At 39.9% G+C, this 23271-nt stretch overlaps 1 protein-coding gene across 5 annotated transcripts in view; it reads right to left on the minus strand.

The window, feature by feature from the left end:
- kifap3a (kinesin-associated protein 3a) overlaps positions 1 to 23271 on the minus strand; it is a 209501-nt gene that overhangs the window by 138232 nt on the left and 47998 nt on the right. For all 5 annotated transcript variants that reach the window (XM_059647846.1, XM_059647844.1, XM_059647848.1 and 2 more), the window contains exon 3: positions 10359 to 10513. In XM_059647846.1, coding sequence (XP_059503829.1) covers positions 10359 to 10513 — 155 coding nt within the window. The remainder of the gene's footprint in view (positions 1 to 10358; positions 10514 to 23271) is intronic.

The raw sequence follows: 23271 nt of genomic DNA on the forward strand, positions 1-23271 counted from the left end.
ATTGAGACGCCACCTCCCCTGCACAAAGCCATGCTGCCTGTCGATAATAAGTCCCCATTTTTCCAAATGTCAGTAAAGCCTATCCAAAATCCCAAAATGGTAGGCAGATTAAAGTTATGTAACACTGAGATAACTATACAACTGACCACTTCACTCAGCTAGCCCCTAAATCCCCAGACCCAACCTTACTGGAACCCACCACCCAATTCCCTTCCAACCTGGCCAGGCACCATCACACAGTAGCCACCCACACCACCACCCAGACCTCCCCCACCCCCAGCAATACCCAAACCAGCCCCCAAAAGCCCCTCTGACACTGAAGTGAGTCACCCCCAATCTGACAACTCTTCCCAATTTAACAAATCCCTGCTCCACTTCATTCACCTAGTTGACATCACAGGAAGTCTTAAGTTCATTTGCTGCTATTGGAAAGGGAAGATTTGAAGGCAGGAAGGTCAAACCAAGCATCGGGTCAAGACCTGACACAGAGACTTGTTTATCCGGAGTGTCGGAGTCAAACAGATCCTTTGGTCTAACTTGTCCACACTAACCAGATATTCTAAACTTATCTAAGTCTTATTTGACTCCATTTGACCCATATCCCTGTAAACCCTCCCTGTTCTTGCACTCATCTAGATGTCTTAAGTGCTATGACTCTATCAGATTCTTTTTTTCTATTCATTTGTGGGATGTGGGTGTTGCTGTCTGGCCAGAATTTCTTGCCCATCCTTAGTTGCCCTTGGAAGGTGGTGGTGAGCTGCCTTCTTGAACTAATGCAGTCCTTTTGCTGTGGGTTGACCCATAACGCTAAGAGGAAGGGAATTCCAGAATTTTGACCCAGCGACAGTGACTTAATGGTGATATATTTCCAAGTCAGGATGGTGAGTGACTTGGAGGTGGTGGTGTTCCCATATGTCTGCTGCCCTTGTCCTTCTACATGGAAGTGGTCGTGGGTTTGGAAGGTGCTTTGAGGATCTTTGGTGAATTTCTGCACTGCATCTTGTCGACAGTACACACTGCTGCTACTGAGCACCAGTGGAGGAGGGACTGGATGCTTGTCGATGTAATGCCAATCAAGCAGGCTGCTTTGTCCTGGATGGTGTCAAGCTTTGATGTGTTGGGGTTGCACTCATCCAGGCAAGTGGGGGATAACCCATCATACTCCTGACTTGTGCCTTGTAGATGGTGGACAGGCTTTGAGCAGTCAGGAGGTCAGTTACTCACCGCGATATTCTTAGCTTCTGACTTGATCTTATAGCCAGTGTTTATGTGATGAGTCCAGTTGAGTTTCTGGTCAATGATAACCCCCAGAATGTTGATAGTGGAGGATTCAGTGATGGTAACACCACTGAATGTCAAGGGACAGTGGTTAGATTGTCTCTTCTTTGATGGTCATGGCCTAGCATTTATGTGGTGCGAATGTTGCCACTTGTTCCACTTAGTACGGCTTAACCACCTCCTCCGACAGTTCGTTCCATACACGTACCATCCGCATGAAAATGTTACTCCTCAATCCCTTTTAAATCATTCCCCTATGACCTTAAACCTAAGTCCTGTAAGTTTTGGATTCACCTATCCTGGGAAAAAGACTTTGGCTATTCACCCTATCCATGCCCATCATGATTTTGTAAACCTCTAAGGTCACCCCTCAGCCTCTGACACGGCAGGGGAAAAACCCCAGCCTATTCCGCCTCTCCCTAAAGCTCAAACCCTTCAACTCTTGCATATCCTTGCAAATCTTTTATGAACATTTTCAAGTTTAACATCTCTTAATTGGTTGAAGCTTATTTTATTCTCAAGTTTTACAAGATATTAACTTTTACGCTGATATGAATACAGCATACAAAAAGTAACAAATAGTTGAATGATAATTAAAAACAGCAGTACAGATGCTGTGTGAAAGCTGCACTAAGTGGGAGTTCAATACCACTGCATTCTAGGGCAAACATATCTGTAATAAATGTCTAAAGTTCAAGCAGCTTTAGCTCCCAATTTATGAGCTGATGACCAAAGCATAGACACTGCAATGCATCAGGCAAGGGGAAAGTCACCTCAGCTCTTTGGAGAAAGTGAAAGTCACAACTCTGAGGATAGGGTGGTCTGACATGGTCAATAGGCAGAAACAAGTGGGTGTGACTGCAAGTGAGGCAGCTAAGGCACACAGAGGGGCTGAACTGGAGGAGTGTCAGCCTCTACAATTACCTCATGGGTTTGAGGTTCTCTTAGCTTGTTTGGATGACAACAGGTGCTGCAGCATAGATCAGCTAAATGACCATGCTATTGTAGTACAAGAAGCCATTCAAGCAGGGGATGCCATTAGGAATGCAGTGGTGGTAGGAGACAGTATAAGTTAGAATTGACACTACTCTGAAGCAATGAGCATGAGTTCACAATGCTGTGTTGTCTGCTTGGTGCCAAGATTCAGAACATCTGTTCTGGCCTGGATAAAAAGCTTGCAATGAGGGGGATCTCGGTCCACGGAGACATAGTTAAAACTATGCAACAGGTTCTACAAAGCTAGTATGAGGATTTAAGCACTAAATTAAGCAGATCCTCAAAACAAATAATCTCTCAATTAGAAGTCAGCCACTTGCAAATTGACAGAGGGTAAACAAGGTTAAAGAGATGAACGCATGATTGAAACATTAGTGTGGAAGAACTGGATCCTTATCTATCGCGCACCATTACTGAGCAATCTTTTCTGCTGGGACAGTGTATACCTAAACTGTACTGGGATTCGTGTTCTTGCAATCTGCATAAGTAGGGGAGTAGAGGAGGTTTTAAATAAGTGGGTGCAAGACCAATACCAAGGGCCTAATTTGTGAAGTTCTGATGAATCAAAAAGTGGGGGAAATGCAACATGGTAGGAATTAATGTGCAACATGGGAGACAGCGACAGAAAGGGACAGAGAATGTCAATTTAAGTCAGTAGATAAAACTAGAGGTTACAAAAATAACAAGAGGTCAAAACTTAAGACAATGTGTTTGAATGCAGAAAGCATGCAAAACAAAACAGATGAACCAATCACACATGTTGAAATAAAGTACAGTCCAGTCCAGCAACCATAACAGATGTGGCTGCAGGATGATCCAGATTATGACTTGACTATTAGAGGATGGGAGACATTTAAAAAGGATTGGAAGCTAGCAAAGGGTGGAAAAGTGGCTCTGTTACTTAAAGATGATATTAGCACAAGACAGAAGGATGACCTAAATTAAGAAACCAGGGTTTATAAATAATCTGGATAGAGATGAAGAATCGAAAGTCAAGAGGTCACTTGTGGGAGTTGCATACAGGCCCCACAACAGGACAGGGTAACAAGGAAGAAATAAAAACTCGAGCTGGTCAAAAGGGTCCAGCAACTGTCATGGGGGATTTTAACCTGAACACAGACTCGATTCATTCCAACAAGTTAGAAAAATGTTGTGGGACAGTTCAGTCACTATGGTTAATCAAGAGTGTCAAACATCATATCAAACTATTCTGAAAAAGCAAAAGATTATTAATCATAGAATCATGAAATCCCTACAGTGCTGAGCAGGTCACTGGGCTCAGTCAACAGTGACCCTCCAAAGAGTCGCCTAGAGCCAAATCCCTACCCACTCCCTGTAACCCAGCATTTCTCATGGGAGGAAACTGGACCACCTGGTTGAAACCCACAGAGACACAACGACAACGTGCAAACTCTCACACAAACAGTCACCTGAGGATGGTATCAAACCCAGTTCCTGGCACTAAGGTAACGTTAACCACTGAGCTACAATACCATCCCATGGTGGGAAATAAGGAAAACAATAAAATATAATATATGCTCTAATAAGAAATTAGAGTCCGACAGAAAATTAGTCAAAAATATAAAAACAGATAAGAAAAAATTCTTCAGATATTTAAAACAAAATGTCAAAGAGTTCATCTTTTACAAAAAGTAGTCTGGAGGCTTAGTAATGGTAGATATAAGACTGGCAGGCGAATTGAACAGATATTTTGCACTAGTCTTTCCTTGAAAGCATACAAGCCGCATCCCAGAACGAGCTGTAGATCAGGAAACGAATAGCAGGGAAAAACTCAAGAAATGTACAATTACCAGTAATGTAGTACTGAGTAAATTGCTGGAACTGAGCGTTGACAAATCCACAGGCCCTGATGGATTTCTAAAACAAAGTAGCTAGCGAGATTGTTGATGCTTTGGTTTCTAATTTTCCAAGACTCAGCAGATTCAGTGGAAATTCCTGCTATTGGAAAATAAGGTTTTGGAGTAGATTTGTAGCTCAGGTTGTGGGTGTTGAGGTTGTTTGGCTTGCCGAGCTGGTTTCTTGTTTCACAGGTCTTTCGCCACCATGCTTGGTAACATCCTCTTTGCAGCCTCCGATGAAGGATTGGTATGTTTTCCTGCCTGGTTTTTAAATTCTGGGGTCCGCTGAGATGGGTTGCATCACTTCCGGGTTTCCTTCGCAGTAGAATGCATATGGGGTCGAAAATGATGTGTTTGTTAATGGCATGCTTCGTGGTGTGCCATGCTTCCAGGAGTTCTCGTGCCTGTCTCTGCCTATCTGTCCCAGGACCTTGGTGTTGTCCCAGTCAAAGTGGTGGTTCTCATTATCCATACGGATTGAAGTGTGAGCGCACTGGTCAATTGGTGTTTAAATATATGTATAAAATAAATGGTGCTGAAAATAGTTAATGTAACACCATTTTTCAAAAAGGGAGGGAGGCACAAAAGCTGGAAACTACAAATCAGTTAGCTTAACATCCGTCATAGGCAGAATGTTAGAAGCTATTACCAAGGACATTCTAACAGGACATTGGGAGGCACACGGGAGGCTGCTGAGCAAGGCGAGGGCCCATGGTGTTCGAGGTGAGCTACTGGCTTGGATTGAGGATTGGCTGTCTGACAGAAGGCAGAGAGTTGGGATAAAAGGCTCTTTCTCGGAATGGCAACCGGTGACGAGTGGTGTCCCGCAGGGTTCAGTTTTGGGGCCACAGCTGTTCACCTTATACATTAATGATCTGGGTGAAGGGACTGGGGGCATTCTGGCGAAGTTTGCCAATGATACGAAGTTAGGTGGACAGGCAGGTAGTACTGAGGAGGTGGGGATGCTGCAGAAAGATTTAGACAGTTTACGAGAGTGGTCCAGGAAATGGCTGATGAAATTCAATGTGAGTAAATGTGAGGTTTTGCACTTTGAAAAAAATACAGGCAAGGACAATTTTCTAAACAGTGAGAAAATCCACAAATCAGAAGTGCAAAGGGATCTGGGAGTGTTGGTCCAGGATTCTCTATATGTTAACTTGCAGGTAGAGTCCATAATTAAGAAAGCGAATGTAATGTTGTTGTTTATCTCAAGACGGTTGGAATATAAAAGCAGCGATGTGCTTCTGAGGCTTTATAAAGCTCTAGTTAGGCCCCATTTAGAATACAGTGTCCAATTTTGGGCCTCACACCTCAGGAAGGACATACTGGCCCTGGAGCATGTCCAGCGGAGATTCACATGGATGATCCCTGGAATGGTAGGTTTAACGTACAACAAACGGCTAAGGATCCTGGGATTGTACTCATTAGAGTTTAGAAGGTTGAGGGGAGATCTAATAGAAACTTACAAGGTAATGTATGGTTTAGAAGGGGTGGATGCTAGGAAGTTGTTTCCGTTAGGTGGGGAGACTAGGACCCGTGGGCACAGCCTTAGAATTAGAGGGGGTAAGTTTAAAACTGAAACGAGACGACATTTCTTCAGCCAGAGAGTCGTGGGCTTGCGGAATTCATTGCCGCAGAGAGCAGCGGAGGCCGGGACGTTGGATGCCTTGAAGGCAGAGATCGACAAATTCTTGATCTCAAAAGGAATCAAGGGCTACGGGGAGAGTGCAGGGAAGTGGTATTGAAATGCCCATCAGCCATGATTTAAATGGTGGAGTGGACTCGATGAGCCGAATGGCCGTAATTCCACTCCTATGTCTTATGGTCTTCAGTTCAAGGCGACAGGCAAACGGAACATGATTTTGTCAAAGGGAAATTACATTTAACTTATTAGAGTTCTTTGCAGTAACTCGTACCACAGATAAAGGAACTTGTGGATGTATTGTATTTAAATTTGCCGGAGACATTTGATAAGATGCCACACCAAAGGCTGTGGTGGAAAATGAATGCTAGTACTATAGGGATAACACAATGGCATGGATAAAAAAAAACAGCCAGCTAACATGAACTACAGTAAAGGAATAAATGGGCCATTTTCAGTTGCCAGGATGTCACAAGTGGTATGTCAAAGGGGTTGGTACTGGTGCTTCAACTATTTACAGTTTATATAAATGATCTGAATGAATGGACCAAAGTTATGGTAGCTAAATTCGCTGGCCACACAAAGATGGGTCAGAAAGTGACTTATAAAAAGGACATAAGACGACTAAACAAAAAGGGATACGGTCAGGCTAAATGAGAGAGAAATGATCTGACAAATGGAGAATGTGGGAAAGTGTGGAAAACCTGTCCATGTTGGCAGAAAGTACATGAAAAGAAACCTATTAACTAAATGGTGGGAGGTTGCAGAGAGATTTGGAACTTTCGTGAATCATGGAAGCATAGTATACAAGTCAAGCACATAATCAGGAAAGTTAATAAAATGTTATGCTTTATTGTAATAGGAACATAATGCAAGAGTAGGCAGGTTATGATTCAATTACACAGCATTGGAGAGGTCACATTTGCAGTGCTGTGTACAGTACTGGTCACTGTATTTATGGAAGAATGTTAATGCATTGGAAAGCGTTTAGTGAAGGCACGCTACCTGCAGTGAGCAATTTGCCTTATCAGGAATGACTGGGCAATCTAGGCCTGTGACCTTTGGAGTTTAGAGGAGTCAAAAGGTCACAGAACTGAAACAGAAAAGATCCTGAGGGGACTTGGCCAGGTGGATGTCCAAAGGTTGTTTCCTTCTGTGATGGAATCTAGAACCAGTCAGAAATAAGGATTTTATTTTCTGTTAGGGTCTGAGGATCATTGAATCCCCTCATTAAGGCAGCAATAGATAGATTCCTGATTACAAAAATGGATGAAAAATCACCAGGGATATGCAGGAAGGTACAGTTCAGGTTAAAACAGATCATCCTTAATCTTACTGAATGGCAGCGCACACTGAAAGGGTCAAATGGTCAACTCTTGCTCATTGTTTGTATATTCATCACTGTAAGTGTAACAGCTCAGTCATAAGTCACCTGTCCTAAATCATAACCGTTTAAAAAATGTACAGACCTCCAGGTTCTTCAATGTTTCTCTAGTGTATCTCTGTACCGAAAATAAATACATGTTTTCATGAACAAAGGTTGCCAATTATACATAGAACATTAAAATGAAAAATGAACCATCCATTTGTGCCTTGTCATTTTTCCAATTTGACATCCAGCATTGTATAAATAACTGCTGCAAATTATTCCGACACATTATCCTCCACAAAAGTGTTAACAACAAAGGCCTACCAAGTAATCAAAATAGCTGAGCAGCAGCACCAATTTGTCATTCAGGACTGTGTCTTCATCATGGTAATGCATGATTGGTACAATACTAAATTTGCTGACAGATGGGCACAGCCAAAGTTTGAATGTTTTGCCTTTACAGCAATGTTTGACATCTCCATCTGACATGTCACTGCTGCAAGCAGGCCCAGGTTTGTGCCATGCCCCCAACATTTTTGGCCATGAGACTTGGCAAATTCTCAGCATTCCTCCAAAGGTATCCCAAATAATTAATCAGTTCAGTTGATCTGGGATAAAACAAATACTCGCCCACAAAACTACAGGCCCACATAGATTTCAATTCACCCCCAAACAAGAGCATATTGAAAAATTTTACCATCTTCTACCATGTGAAAAACAGCAGTTGAAAAGTCAGCTATCAAAAGCTTTTTTAGCACTTAATGGGTTTTACTGACACAGACTAACTTGTTTGGATTTTAATAGTTTTGTTTGACAACATTGCTGAAGGAACAGACAGGATATAAATTCCTTTTCCAAGGTGGCAAGAACAATGGAAAGTGAGTCGAGTTAAGTGGGCAAGAATAATCATCAGGGCATTGCGAGAAACTCACAATTAAGTTTCCCTTCTTCAATGGAAGCATATTAACCCTATTTGTGCACTTTTCCATTACACTAACTCCCCCTTGCAGTGCTTCTGCAAAATCAGTGGGGACTGTGTGCTTCAGAAGGAGAGATCACAGCGTGTCATATTTACTCAGTCCTCAATATGAGCAAAGTGCAGGTTCAGTAAACGCATTGAATCCTTGAAAATGAACAGCTACATGTGTGCAGAGAACACATTAATAGTAGTGTAAACTGCCTCATCCAAAATGGAGTGAAGTTGTAGGGTAACTGACACCACAGGAATGACAATTGAAAAGGGGACAAAAGGAATGGTCGGTAGGTTGCGCATCACAGGCATAGCTTGCAGTTCACTCACAAAAATGCAGAATTGGAATCTTGCCACGCTTTTCCAAAATTAATAAAGGTCAAAAACTGAAACAAAGCACTTGCAAAGTGGGAGCAATAATTAGTTTTCTTCAAAGGAGGCGGAGCGTAGCACTGGAACGTGAGCCCAAGGGGCCAATGCACTCAAGTGATTAAACAATGCTAGCCATCTGCCTTCAATTCACAGTTAATCTTCAAGTCAACATTCTTCAAATAATCCAATTCAGATAGGCACTCATGAAGGAATCATTACAAGAACAAATGCCCACTGATTGCTGCCTTGCAATCTGAGAGTTCAAACATACTCCACGTAAAAAGGCTTTGCCAACATAGCCTCATCCTTTCAACTGGCCAAGACATACACAAGCTATGGAGAAAGGTCTATTTAAAAACTATTTTAACCTCCACGTTGCAGCTGCCTTCCCCTGACAAACAATAGTAAACTGCTAATCCTCAATTAGGTGTTCATGTTACAGGGTGGCACACAAGGGAAAATAAAGCAATTGTCTGCCAGAGTGACAGACTGGCTGTGGTGGAAAGAGTGGACAGGGGGTGGGGGCAGACGAAGGGTCTATTGGTGGCGGTGCGGTGGTGGGGGAGGAGGCATTTTTTGGGGGGGTGGGGGAATCAGGGCTAGAGCGGGCAGGGCAGAAGAGGCTGCAAAGAAGGATGCCATTAGAAACCTGTCAACAAAAGAATACTCAGTTAACTAGGAGCTGGGAAACTTGAAATGACTGAGGTAGTCTATTATTTGCAAACAAATGTGGCATACATATCATCTCCAACTGTTTGTGATCACTACTAATGCGATGAATCCTTGCATGTGTGTTTCGGAAGCAACAAAGGCAGGCAATGCTAGCTACAAACACTGAAGTGTGCATGAGACCATGGCCTATGTATGCGATGCCAAGTTTTGCAGTTCATCATCCATAAGGAGATGCAGCTGTAGTGGAAGAGTTACAGTGAGCAATGGGTGTACAAGTATTAGGCAACTGAGAAGACTGTCACTTTGACTTGTGTAGCCTAGCAGATCACTGGCCTTGCAACACTGCTGCTTGTCCCTTTTCATTGGGACCACAGCAATAACATTGCAATGTCTGTCCAGGCTGGGCGAATCTCGTGGGCTAGCCCCCTAGTATGGTCAGCCATGATGGGGTTGACCATCTGTGATCCCCTCCAACAGTGCATGGAGGACAGTTACTGTAAACCTTGGGCCAGTTGGGCCTTCTTCAGACTTATTGCTCATTGGTAGGGGCAACCGCCACAGACTAATATGTAATTCTCAGCTTGCAGCACCTCAAATGGTGTCTAACTGACTTTGAATAAGGTGCCAGAGCGTTGAAACCTAGAAGGCCCTGGCAGTGGTGAGGCTGAGCATGCAATTTGCCAAGTAACCGTTAGCACAATTTTAACTTGGGTAGATAATATGAACAGCGAGGTAACTCACGTCAACCAAATATTATAACTTACATGGGAAAATTTCACCCATGGTAGACTGATCCATCCACTAAAGCCCCTTGGGTTAATGACAGCATCTGCTGATGCAAGGCTTTAAAAAAGGCTCATTTGCTCCTATGTCGCTTACGTAGTGTCACCAGCATTCAATTATCCACTTCTGAAGTACAGTAGTTTAAGAATAAAGAGTTATTATAACTGAAATGCACAAAACCACTTTTCACAGAAGAGTACTGTACTTGATGCTAAGATCCAGCTCCAATGTAAAAATCTAACTTCTCGATGAATAAGATCTTTACATACTGGATTTTACAGTTTTACATCAAAAGAACTCCAACAACTAAAACTGTAAGTTTACAACTGCAATATATCCCTAATAGACCTATGCAGGTTTCTAATTACTTGAAAACACCGGTCAGACAATTCACCACAAGTTCTCTAAGTGATTTACCTCTTCCTGGAGGACTTTCTCTGCGATTCTGAAGATAATAAAGCAGCTGTTCCACCTCTGCTAGCTTACTTGGATGGATGAGTTTGCACTCTTCAACCACCTTTCGTGCCAGAGACGCAATGTCAGTGTTGGCATTCAGATTTTTCAAACGAATGCTGAAAAGGAGAAAATGTAGTTAGCATCTTCCAAGAAAATGAACGAATCAAATGACTGCAGAGTAATTGGGCCAGAATTTGGTATCAAAACTCAGCTATGCTAATAGCTCTCATTATAATTGATGGATAAGCTGTGTAGTAATTTCATGTGATGAGCAAACAATGAAAAGCTCAATTATCATTCAGCTTTTGAAAGTGGCATCTTAGTTTCAGCCACTCTGCTTTTTTACAGTCCGCAGGATCTTGCGGCAATTACCCTTAAACCAATCACACAGAATTAATGTTGATCATTACAAGTGTAACTTTACTTTTAGTGCTGTGACATTAACGACTGCCATTCAACTTGACACCAAAGATAAATCATGATAAGGATACAAGCTCATTTTGTCAAGGTTTTTAAACTTTTCAGTAAGAAAAAATTAATCCTTAATTCCCATCTCTTCTATCTCTCAACCTAAATTTTCTGTTGAGCTTTACTTTTGCACGTGTACCTGATTTTACACTGAAATCAACCACTTTAACCCATCTTAAAATGCCTCCTGGATTGCACAAAGAAACTTTTAAATAATTAAATAAGCATGTAGGGCACTAAATTCTGAACGAATTTTGCAACGAGATGATTATGTTGTGAGATGCATTATTCTACTTCCAAAAGAAATCAAGGTCAGCATATTAAATTTTGGTCTATATCTGCCAAGAGTCAATACTTGGTGTGAGAAAATGAAATCTGAAAAAAAACTTGGAAAGGCCTGCATTTTAAATTGGCAATAGAATCAGACTTCCAGGGTCCTTTCTGTATAGAAATTGAAAATGAGCATACAACTTGCAATACAGCCAAGAATCTGTCAGTTTACTTCGCTTTTTTTAATTCAGTCTGTCTAAAAAAAAGTGAGGCAGATTTTTATTCTAGGACTTAAATTTATTCAGGGCTGAGAGTGATTAAGCTATAATTGAAAGAAAAAGTAGTAGCAACTGTAACAGTAAAAAGTTGAGTAATTGAAATAATGCAAGCTATTGTTGCAAAACACTGGTAATAAATTAGAGGAATATAACTTGTATGTTACCACAGCTAACTGTCATTTCCAAAAACAGAAACCCTCTTTAAAAGAACTGCTTTCCACTCACAATCTACCAAGCTTTGCTTCCAGTATAAATTGGAATGACGTAAGTCATCACGATTCTAAGTCCCAACGACTGATGCTTTTGAATTATTGACAGATGTATCAAACCTTTTTTGAAGTCACGAAGATTGAAGAAGGCTATTTTGTTCACCCTGTCTATATGGACTTCAGTAAGGTGTTGACAAAGTTCCGCATGGTAGACTGGTTAGCAAGGTTAGATCACATGGAATCCAGGAGAACGAGCCATTTGCATACAAAATTGGTTCCAAGTTAGAAGAGAGGGTGGTGGTGGAGAGCTGTTTTTTGGACTGGAGGCTTGTGACCAGTGGTGTGCTGCAAAGATCAGTGCTGGGTCCACTACTTTTTAATCATTTATATAAATGATTTGGATGTGAATATAGGAGGCACGGTTAGTTCATTTGCAGATGACACCAAAATTGGTGGTGTCGCGGACAATGAAGGTGGTTACCTCCAAGTACTTTGGACTTTGATCAGATAGGCAAATGGGCTGAGGTGTGGAAGATAGAGTTTAATTTAGATAAATTTGAGGTGTCGTGTTATGGTTGGGCAAATCAGGACAGGGCTTACACACTTAATGTTAAGGTCTTTGGGAGAGTTGTCAAAGGGGCCTTAGGGTGCAGAATCATGATTCCTTTAAAGCAGAGTCACAGGTAGACAGGGTAGTAAAGGCAGCATTTGGTACACTTGCCTTTATTGGTCAGTGCATTGAGTAGAGGAGTTGGGAGATCATGTTGTGGCTGTACAGGGCATTGGTTAGGCCACCTTTGGAATACTGTCTACAGATTTAGTCTCCCTGCTGTTGGAAGAATGTTGTGAAGCTTGAAAGGGTTCAGGAAAATTTACAAGGAAGTTGTCAGGATGAGAAGGTTTGAGCTATAGGGAGAGGCTAAATAGGCTGGGGCTATTTTGCCTGGGGGCATCACAGGCTGCAGAGTGACCTTATAGAGGTTTATAAGGTCATGAGGGGCATGGATACTGAATAGTCAAGGTCTTATCCTTCATGTAGTAAAGCCTAAAACTAAAGGACATAGGTTTAAGGTGAGAGGGGAACGGTTTAAAAGGGAGCTGAAGGGCAATGTTTTCACACACAGGATGATGCATTTATAGAATGAACCATCAGTGATGGCAAAGGATCCGGTACAATTACAGCATTTAAAAGACATCTGGATGGGTGCAAGAATAGGGAGGATTGCGAGGGATATGGGTCAAATGCTGGCAAATGGGAATAGATTAATTTGGGATACCTGGTTGGCATGGACGACTTGAACAGAAGGGTGTGTTTCCTTGCAGTATATCTCTATGATTCTAAATATAAAATGTGCTTCAGCAACGTTACAGCCTAAGCTGATGGTGCCAAATACTGATTTCAGTGTCATCTGCTTTTCCTCAATAATATGATGAATTCAGAGGAGAACAGTTGCAAATTAGTGAACGGAACCATACGTGCTCGCCTTTCCAAAGGCACTTGCATCCCAAAAACAAAATTTAAAAATCTGGGGTAAATGGCTGTCTGGAAGAATTCTAACAGGTTCAATTGAAGAAAAGCTTCTTCAATTCAGTCTTTAATGATTAAACCCCATATCCCAAGGCATTGCTTAGTCTGTTGGGTTCTGGTGGCAGTATGTTCCTACCTCTAAATGAGAAGGTTCAAGTCTCACCTATGCTTGATTGGTCACAATGTCAGAACAAGTTGACTAAAAGTATCCTTCTCCCTCAGTAGTCAACAAATAAAAGGTTTGCAAAGGAGTAATTGCAGTCATGTTTCTATCACTAAAATTATAAATTTTTTTTCTCTAAGGAACTTGCAGAAGTTAATAGCTATTAGAAAAAGCTCTTGTGTTGTTTGCTCTATTGCTGTTGAATTTTCTTTTTTGATTAAAGCCCAAAACAAGATTTGGTGCCAGTCTACCATATTTGAAGCATGGGAGGATCCAGTAGAAGCTTAGAATAAATTCAAACTGAACAAATTTGTATCGGAGGAGAAAAAGTATGACTCCAAGAGAAGGCTTCTTGCTTGGAGTGCACATATGGTATTGACTTTAAAAATCTACAACTCTAAACACACACATTCCATGAAAATATAAAAATTATGAAATTGCTCTACCCAACTTATATAAACACAGCCTTTCCTAATAGGCTTCTAGAGATTTTCAAAAATTAAAAGTAAAACAAAAGTAACATCACCTAACAGGGCTGCATGCACAAATGTAAGGTTGAATGCTTTGATTGGCAACATATGGAGGTGATAAAGAACTTCAAAGCTCAGCATTCCATACCACTATTATCGTCGCTTACAATATCTCATGGGAAATGCATAATCTCCTTGCTATACTCATTTCATTTACAGGTTACTAAAATCCATCTTTTCAGAGACATCAGTGGAATATAATCCACTGTTAAACATGAGGAGCCCAAAATTCCTGTCTTTTCAAATTTCAAGCAAAAAATAGCCATGAAAGAAAGGTGACCATCAGGGGTTGGGAAACAGCAGACTATTCCATTCCCCCACAAATATGCACACCATCAGGAAGTGCAAGATCAAACTACAAATGAACTTTCCTCCTAAGTAGAATCAACTAATTCTACCATTTTCAATTGTGTATTGTTTATGGAATAGTTTTACAGATTTAAATATTTAACTTTTAAAATGTTTTTATCTCAAGCTTGAATTCTGTTTTTTTTGTTGTTGATACCTTATCTGGTTTAACAATGTCTGTTACTCCTTTAATCAGTCTGGGCAATCCACCTTTATGCAGTTTGACTCATGCCCAAAAGCTTACCATAAGTCACAGTTCACAATCATACCCCCTTGTGACTTCAGCTGAATACTTCTGCCCTTTCTGTTTCTTCAATCTACAAGGGTATTGATGAGGCACAGTTTGCTTTGAATTATAAAATACCTTATGGCATTGTTTTAGGTTCTTTTGTCTCCTTTCATAGATAAGGCTTCACTCCCTGGGCCTCAAGAGCATCTTTATTTTCTAGAGCATGTCTTTGATAATAACAAGCCATTTGATCCATTCTTGAAGTTACAATTCTAATGTTTAAAAGTTGTAAAGCGACAAATAGATTTAATTGCATTTTTCATTAATAATTAAGAAATAAAAGTTAACAAACATATTTATAGTAGGTACTCAAGCAGAAATGTGCTCGACTGGAAATAAAACATTAAAAGACAACTTTCCACCTCTATACCAATTTATAATTTTATAACTTACCTTTGTCTATGTAATGATACCAGTTACAGGAGCAAACTGGGCTGACTAATAATTATTTCAAATCTACAACAGTTCTTTGATCGCTTTAATAAATGAATGGTCCTCAAGATAGCCATCAATTTTGCAAAGCATTTAAAAAGATTCGTATTTACCCGATAACTTCCACACTGAATTTCTCAAAGTGCTTTCCAGTTAATTAAGTACTTTTGATATGTAACACTGTTGTAATGTAAAAAACTTTGTCTCCAAGGATTACATTACAAATAGCAATCACAAATCAAGAATTATGCTCACTGGAATTTAGAGAGGCGAGATATGATTTTATGAAAGTTTTCAAGACATCAAGGGGAACAGACTCGAGAAAATATTTCAAACTGGTTAGGAAGTCTAGAATTTGAGACAAAGTGCAGAAATTAGAGCCAGATTTTTTTGGGTGAAATCGGGAAGCATTTCTACACACGAAGTGCAGCTCTCTTACACAAGGACAATTGATGCTATATTAACTAAGTTTAAAATCCCAGAATGATAGATACTTAAAATATTACATATACTGGAAATTCATACCAGTGGCAAGACAGAAAGTTAACCTTTTAGGTCTTCGGCCTGTGCTGTTACTGATACATCTTTTAAAATTCAAAATACAAGTTTTTATTTATATTGCAGGTTTGAGTTATTAGTCAATAATTAATTTTGGCCTGATCAGCAAGTGAGGAATTAAATCATATTCTGCTTAATTGTGGCTAGTTGCTAAAATAGTTTCTGTAGATAAGAAGCCACAGGCCTAGCCCAAAAGTAATTCATTTTATCCTCATTTCTTTATGGCTAAATCTGGCGTAAGCTCAGACACACAGCTATGTTTAAAACAATACCTTGAAATATGTAATACAGCTGTGTATTAGTTTGCATGGTTATGTGCGCTTTAACGTGTTTTAGATATTAACAGTCAAACTTGGAGAATATTCAGATGTATCATTTGAGACGAGTTTATCACTAAGTGGTGACACTACATGTTAAATGCATTAATTATTGATTGATGCATCTTACCTTGGTAAAGATCTACAGAATTAACAAGCTAAGAAGGTCAAGCTGTAATGAAGCTGAAAATCTTAAATTGATTGGCATGTTAAAGATTTAATGAGATGAGAAGAAGTGACATCAATAGGATCACCCTTACTTTCAGAGGAACTAATCAGGAATTGGGCATGGGGTGCTCAGCCAATCTAAGGCTGACCATGAACTGTTCATGCACAAAAAAGTCAATGTGAATTCAGGATGCCTTTGATCAGGCACAGGGGTTAACAAGCACAAGTTAAAATGACTAGGTTTTAGTGGTTCAAAAGAGGAAGATCAAAGGCAGAAGAACTACTTCAGTCAACAGAACTGGAGACATTTGCTCAGATATCAAAAAAGTGTGTCATGAGCTGGCAACTGGCATCTTAAAGTAAATGGACTATAAAACTGCTTTTATTAAGCATCATTTATTTTGTTCTGATAAACATAGGCAATTCAGCAAAAATTGTGAAAACATATTTATACCGGAGTCCCAAACCCACACCCCCCGAAAGTAAAAACGCTTTGCCCTCCACGCTTCACTTCGGCTCTGAAGAATCATCATCTAGACTCGAAATGTTAACTTGCTCTTTGTCTGTGGATGCTGCCCGACCCATAGTGATCGCCAGCATTTGTTGTTTTCAGTACCAATTTGTACCTGAAATGTGGCTTGAAATTAATCAGGGCTAACAGACTTTAGAATAGCTCTTAATTCTAAGCCTGTAATTGATTTCAGTCTCAAAATTAAAGTGAACCATAATCTTGTGCGAGAATTTGAAGCAAAGGTGCATACATGGAAGTTAGATAAGAAAACAACCTTGATCTTACTGAATGGTCAAAGAGGCTTGAAAAGCTAAACGACTTCTGTTCTTATGTCAAGAAACCAAGGAAAAAGCTCCTGTACATTTTTAAATAGTTGAATGGGATGTGCTTGCCTGCTGCTCATGCCATTAAATAAAAGGAGTCATCTCTGGCAGTGCAGCACTTCAGAAGTATTGCTCTGGAATGTCAGCCTGCATCTTAAATACCTGAAGTACAGCTCAAGTTTGCAACATTGAGACTCCACCAAGAGTGCTCCTTCTGAGCCACACAAGCACAATTCACATCCAAATAAGCTAAAGACCAATCACCATTGTAATGCTTTTTTATTGCCTAATTAATCTGTGCATCACTTATGGTGGAACTCAGTACACACATTAAGCAAAAAAAATCAAAGAATTGCAGACACTAGAAATCAGAAACAAAATGAGAAATTGCTGTAAAAATGCAGTTGTTCTGAAAGAGGATCCGAAATACAAACGCTGCTTTCTTGCACAGATGCTGCCAGACCCGACGCACATTAGGCAGATTCTTGATTTGATCCCAGATTTGAGATTGCTATGCTTCATTGTCGTCCTAAGTGAAATTAGAAGAGTGTAATTCAGTGTTACACCCTTATTCAAGGCTGTCCATTAAAGGCACCATAGGGGATGATGCCAGATCTTAAAACTGAGCTTGCTCTTTAAATTCTGGGTGATACTCCCATTTCTCAAAGCAGTTTGAATACTGAAAATTACACTTGCAATCTAGCCTTAAACGTCAGGTCTTTTTTGGTGTCAATGTTCTAACTCGCATCAATTCCTCTTCAATTGTGTGACCATTGATCTCAACTGGGTTTTGTTAAAGCAATGTCTAGTTTTTTTCTAAAAAAAATTTCATCTTTCAAATTCCCCCAGTCCTCTCCTCTTCCCACATCTTAATCTTTGAGCCCACAACCCACATCCATATTCATCAGATTCTGGCCTCTTGAACACCCCTGATTTTGCTTATTTCTGGACTTAATAATTGAGTTCAACACCTGATCGTGAACCCACTCCAATTGCTCTCCCTTTTTTTTTGCTTTACTGGTTGCATTCTCCTGTCACATCTTCTCTCCCCTCCCCAATGTGACGGTTTGTTCTTTCCATTCTGCCATTGCACACACCCAAGGTTCTGCCATTTTCACATTCCAATCACTTAATCTGCACTAACGACACCTTTTCTCCCCCAGCACTCCATCACCACCACCACCCCACCCCCCAACTCCCGCCCAGCTATTACATACATACCCTCCGTACTTCACATTAGCTCTGAAGGTGTGTCATCTGGGCATAAATCATGAGCTTGCTCGCTCTCCAGGAATTCTGCCTGATCCGCTGTGATCTCCAGCACTTTGTTTTCAGCACAGATTCCAGAAACTGTAGTAATTCACTCCTCCTTTGATCATTTCTTCATTGGTGCCTATGCCTCCCTGTGCCAAGGCTATAATCTCTGGTATTCCCTCCCTAAGTATCTCTTCATTACCTGTTTCTCTTTCCTTTCACCGATCATCTGCCCTAATGTCTCATCAAGTTCTACTTCATAATGTTGCCACAACATGCCTACGGTATTTTTTAAACTATATTAAAGATGCCACACAAATACAAATTTTTACATTGACAAAAGTACTGGTAAATTTCAACATTCCATATGCAAAATCCAACCTACATTTTATAAAAGTACTGATTCATCATATTTTATAAGACAGAAAAACAAATTTGTTATACATTTTACAAATTTCATAAAAATACTTCAAGACAATGTAAAAAGGTTCAGGGTAAGAGTTTCCACAATCAGCCCATTACTATTTTTATATCATTGCTATGGGTAAATGCTGCCTGAATTATTTCATTAAGTGATGAAAGATGATGGGAGATTAATAGTGTTAGACTAAGCCTATCAGACTTGTATTGTGAAGATTAATCACCATAATAGCAAATGCTTCAACAAAATATTTGCAAATATCTAACTGCAAAAGAATTCCCTGCGCTGATCTGTCAGCAATGAGCTAGGTTTTACTTAAAAGCCAAAATGGTTGGTTGAAAGTTCATTTCCTTCGAAATCTCAAGATTCTGACAAGAATTTGTGAATATATCCCAAGGGATTTTCAGACTAAGCAACACTCTTTCCACCCAACAAAGCACTCTACAGAAATATCTGTGACCGATCAGTGCTACCAACTGCTAGTAATACAGAATTTATGAGTGCTGCTTTTACAACAGGAACACTGGAAGCTTCTTGATTGAGGGTGCACAACAACCAACCAACCTCCCATACCATTCAAAAGAGAATTTCAGGGTCCCACCAATAGAGACGAATAGAAATTTGCATTTCATCCATCTTTCAATTGGACATCCTAACAGATCATTTTTGCCTAACTCATGTCTGAGTTAGATAATTGCATCATCTATCTAATCCGCAAGGTTGCCAAAGTCAAATAATGCATCAATTAAAGGTGAGGTGGGATCAGAGAAAGGCAGGATACGGCAATCCAGTAAACCAAACATACAGCAAATTGGGCCTGCAGGAATATATTGAGGTTATCACCAACAACAGCAACAAGATACCACATTTTTTTCAATGTATTTACTAAATTGCAGAGCCAGTTCTCCAGAACTCCCTTTCTCACCTTCACCTTAGCAATTCTGTTCAATAAGGTTCTTCTTAAAACCTACATCATTCTCAAAGGGCTGAGAGATTCTCTTGTCCAGAAGGTAGTAGAGGCTGGGTCTTTCATTTTATTCATGGCTGAGTTAAGTAGATTTTTTTGATAGACAATGGTCACGAGCACAGACAGGAAAATGGAGCTGAGACTACAAACAGACCAGTCACAACTTTACTGAATGGTACAGCAGGCTCAAAAAACCAGGTGGTCTGCTCCTGAGTCGTATGTTCCTCAAGTACATTGAAACTTCTTGCAATCATCAAAGTCACAAATTGATTGATCAGCTTTGTTTCTCTCAAGTTAATCTGTTCCTCCATTGCTTCTAGGCTTTTCATTACTTCTTTCACATTCAGTTCTATTTATTTTGGTCCAAAATAGATGACTTCATACATGTCTACATGAAAACAGACTTGCCAGAGTTCCTCTTGCTGTTTGACATCTTTGTTACAAACGTATGTTATCCAAACTATTAGCTCATAACATCATGTTAGACATACATATCTTTAACTTTCCAGAAAGAATATTTTGTTGTTCTTTGTTTTGAAAAAAAATGTTACAAAGCCAAGCTACTTAGACGGAAAGAATAAGTAGACCAAACTTTCAGAGGGAGAGATCACATGGCCAATTTGTGGATGCAGAAGTATTGGTTTTGTATATGGTCAGACAGAACTTGCCACAGAGAAGTCTTTGCCTTTGCTTTACCTAAAACCCTAAAGTAAGAGTGTTGAAAACCACTGGAATACTTCATTGCCACAAGCAAGGATTTTCAAACAAGAAGTTGGAATCTATACCCCATTCTCTATAAAAAGAGAATGCAGACGGTAATTACCTAACCAGGAAAAAAGCCTATGGCTAATGGCATGTGTGGAAAGCAATTTCAGGTGCAGACCAACATTTGTACAATCTGAACATTTCATTTGTATCAAAATTTAACTGTTACATGGCCAAAGTGCTTTTAAGAAAACACTGCAGGGTTTAATTATTTTTCTTTAGACATGAAGGTGATGACTGTGCGAGTATTATTTTGACAATATTTGTGCATAGTTGCACATTTTAAATCTTTTGTTAACAATTTTCACTGGAGTAAAATTTCTTGTAATAAGCTAGTCCTTTTGTTGGCTATTTTAAGGGGTCCAGCTGACTTGTTTCTAATTCTGAAATATAGACAGTCTTCCGTATCATCTTTATTTTAAAGGACACTACCACTGTACACAAGAGCCCTCTAACTTCCTCAGGATAGATATTTTCTGATCAACCCATTCAGAGATGTAACTGTACGCCTCTGGAACAGGTGGAGCTTGAATCCAGTTCTCCAAGCTCAGAGTTAAGGATATTATTGACTGTGTCATAAGAACCCAAGTTCCTCAGGATAGTGTCCAAGGCCCAGCTATCTTCAGCTGCTTCGTTAATGATCTTCCCTCTAACAAGGCAGAACTGGGATGCTCATGATCATTTGTCTCCCCTCAGATGCTGATGCAATCAGTGTCCAAATGCAGCAACACCTGGGTAATATTCAGGCTTGGCCTAATGAGTAACATGTAATATTCGTAGTACACAAATACCAGGCAATGATCATCTCCACTAAGATGGAACCTAATCATCACCCCATAATACTCAATAGCATCTGGATCCTGTACAAACAACATCCTGGTGGCTAGTGACCAAAAACGAAATTGGAGCAGATCAGTAGCTAGGAATTCCTAAAAAAGTAACTCACCGATCTCCCCAGTACCTGTTCATCACCTAAAGGCACAAGTGAGATGAAACAAAGTCTCCAACTGCCAGGATGGGTGTATCTCCAATGATATTCAAGCAGTATGCTAACTAGAACAAAACAGCCTGCTTGACTGATACCCCATCCATCACGTTCAACATGCATTCTCTTCACATCACTGTAGAGTTAATGCAGTGTATACCACCGCCTCCAAACCAAACACCATCCTGACACGGAACTAAATTATCATTCCTTCAATGTTGTTGGGCCAACATCCTGGAACTCGCTTAACAGCTCCGTGACGATCATACTGCCCTAGTGGTTTAAGAAGGCAGCTCACTGCTACATTCTCCAGGGTAATCAGAGATAGGCAATAAATAATGGGTTGATTAATGATCCCCATTTCCCATGAACCAATTTTAAAAGTTGTTAAAATACACTGTAAATGTATATTACACTGACTATTCTTATTGAACAAAAATTCTAACCGTCAGAAATTGATTCCAAGGACAAGCAGCCTCTTTAGTAAAGCAAGATTTTTAAAATAAGCCTGCCTGTTAAAACTGTACAAAGGAGCCACTTTGACAAACACTGAAATTTGTTTTCCTTAAAAACAGAAACTTAAAAAAATTCAGAATCAAAATGAAATTTACCAATATGCTCAAAATTAACTCGAGTAATAAGAGATGCACTGTTAAAATTAAAACACCATTTCACCCTGGTCAACAACCTCTCCCCAACTTCGGAAATCCTTCATCATTCAAACCTAATAAATTTGATGCTTGAGTAAGACAGTGTCCTCTTTGTCAGACCACATTCACTTAATTAGCACTAATAAAGAAATGACTGTACACACTACTTATTGGCCCAGAGGCTTATTCTCTATTACAACATTAATGAACGAGCCAACTTCCTTCACTGTTTCTACTTACCAAATTTTGAACAAAAACTGATGTGAACAAATACCAAATGTCAGCAGAAAGAAATCAGGCAAGAAAAATGAAAGCTCGTCTTTCAAGCTCAGAAGTAAATATTTGCGAAATATACACTAAAACAAAATTTTTAAAATTTATCAGAATTCAATATTTTCCTTGATCTTGATAGTTTTTGGCTAAGTGGTCTATGGGAAACAAACATCATTGTCATAAAAGTAAAAAAATTAATGTATGGTACAAGGGAAAGAAGTTGCACATCTGCAGTATACACATTCACTAGAAACTACATTTTCTATTTTGAATACTAACTACAACAGAAACAAAAGTATTTCATATCACTCATATTTGCGACACTCGGGTCACAAAGATACTGATAAAACAAAATCAAATATCTGATATCACATTAAGCCACAATCAAATTTACATTATTACGTACATGTAATTTCATGATTCATATTGTGATACTATGGCATTAGGTGATGTATTTTGTCCTTTTTTTTTGAAGAGAGCTTTTAAGACAGAGGTACCGAGCTATCTACTGAAATCTCAAAGCAAACAGCTCAAGGTGTTTGGGAGGTTTTCTTTTAAAAATTAGAACAAAAGAAGCAGACTAAATGGGTGGGGCAAGCTCCCACAGAACAAGAAATTCTGCTTTTGGTCTTCAGTCACAGTTATTGCTGGGGTTTTGAAGCTGGGCTTGGAACCTGCAGCGCCTTGCTCCCTGTTCATCTCTCTCAGGTTCTCTGGATGTTTTTCCTCACTCCGTTACAGCTGAAAGGTGGGGGCTGTCGTCCTGTTGCTAGAATTGTAGTGAGACACAATCTATTTTACCATATTTTCCTTTGCCAAAGGTGTGTTTATGGGATGTCACTATAGTAAAACAGTTACTGTTTAGTAGTTAAAGAATCTACTATTCCAAATGGTCCAATATAGTTAAGTTATTCCAATTTCATCTTTCTTTTGGAGATAATGGGAACTGCAGATGCTGGAGAATTCCAAGATAATAAAATGTGAGGCTGGATGAACACAGCAGGCCAAGCAGCATCTCAGGAGCACAAAAGCTGACGTTTCGGGCCTAGACCCTTCAGAGAGGGGGATGGGGAGAGGGAACTGGAATAAATAGGGAGAGAGGGGGAGGCGGACCGAAGATGGAGAGTGAAGAAGATAGGTGGAGAGAGTATAGGTGGGGAGGTAGGG

This window comes from Stegostoma tigrinum, chromosome 8, assembly GCF_030684315.1.
Source record: "Stegostoma tigrinum isolate sSteTig4 chromosome 8, sSteTig4.hap1, whole genome shotgun sequence".
Lineage (NCBI taxonomy): Eukaryota > Metazoa > Chordata > Chondrichthyes > Orectolobiformes > Stegostomatidae > Stegostoma > Stegostoma tigrinum.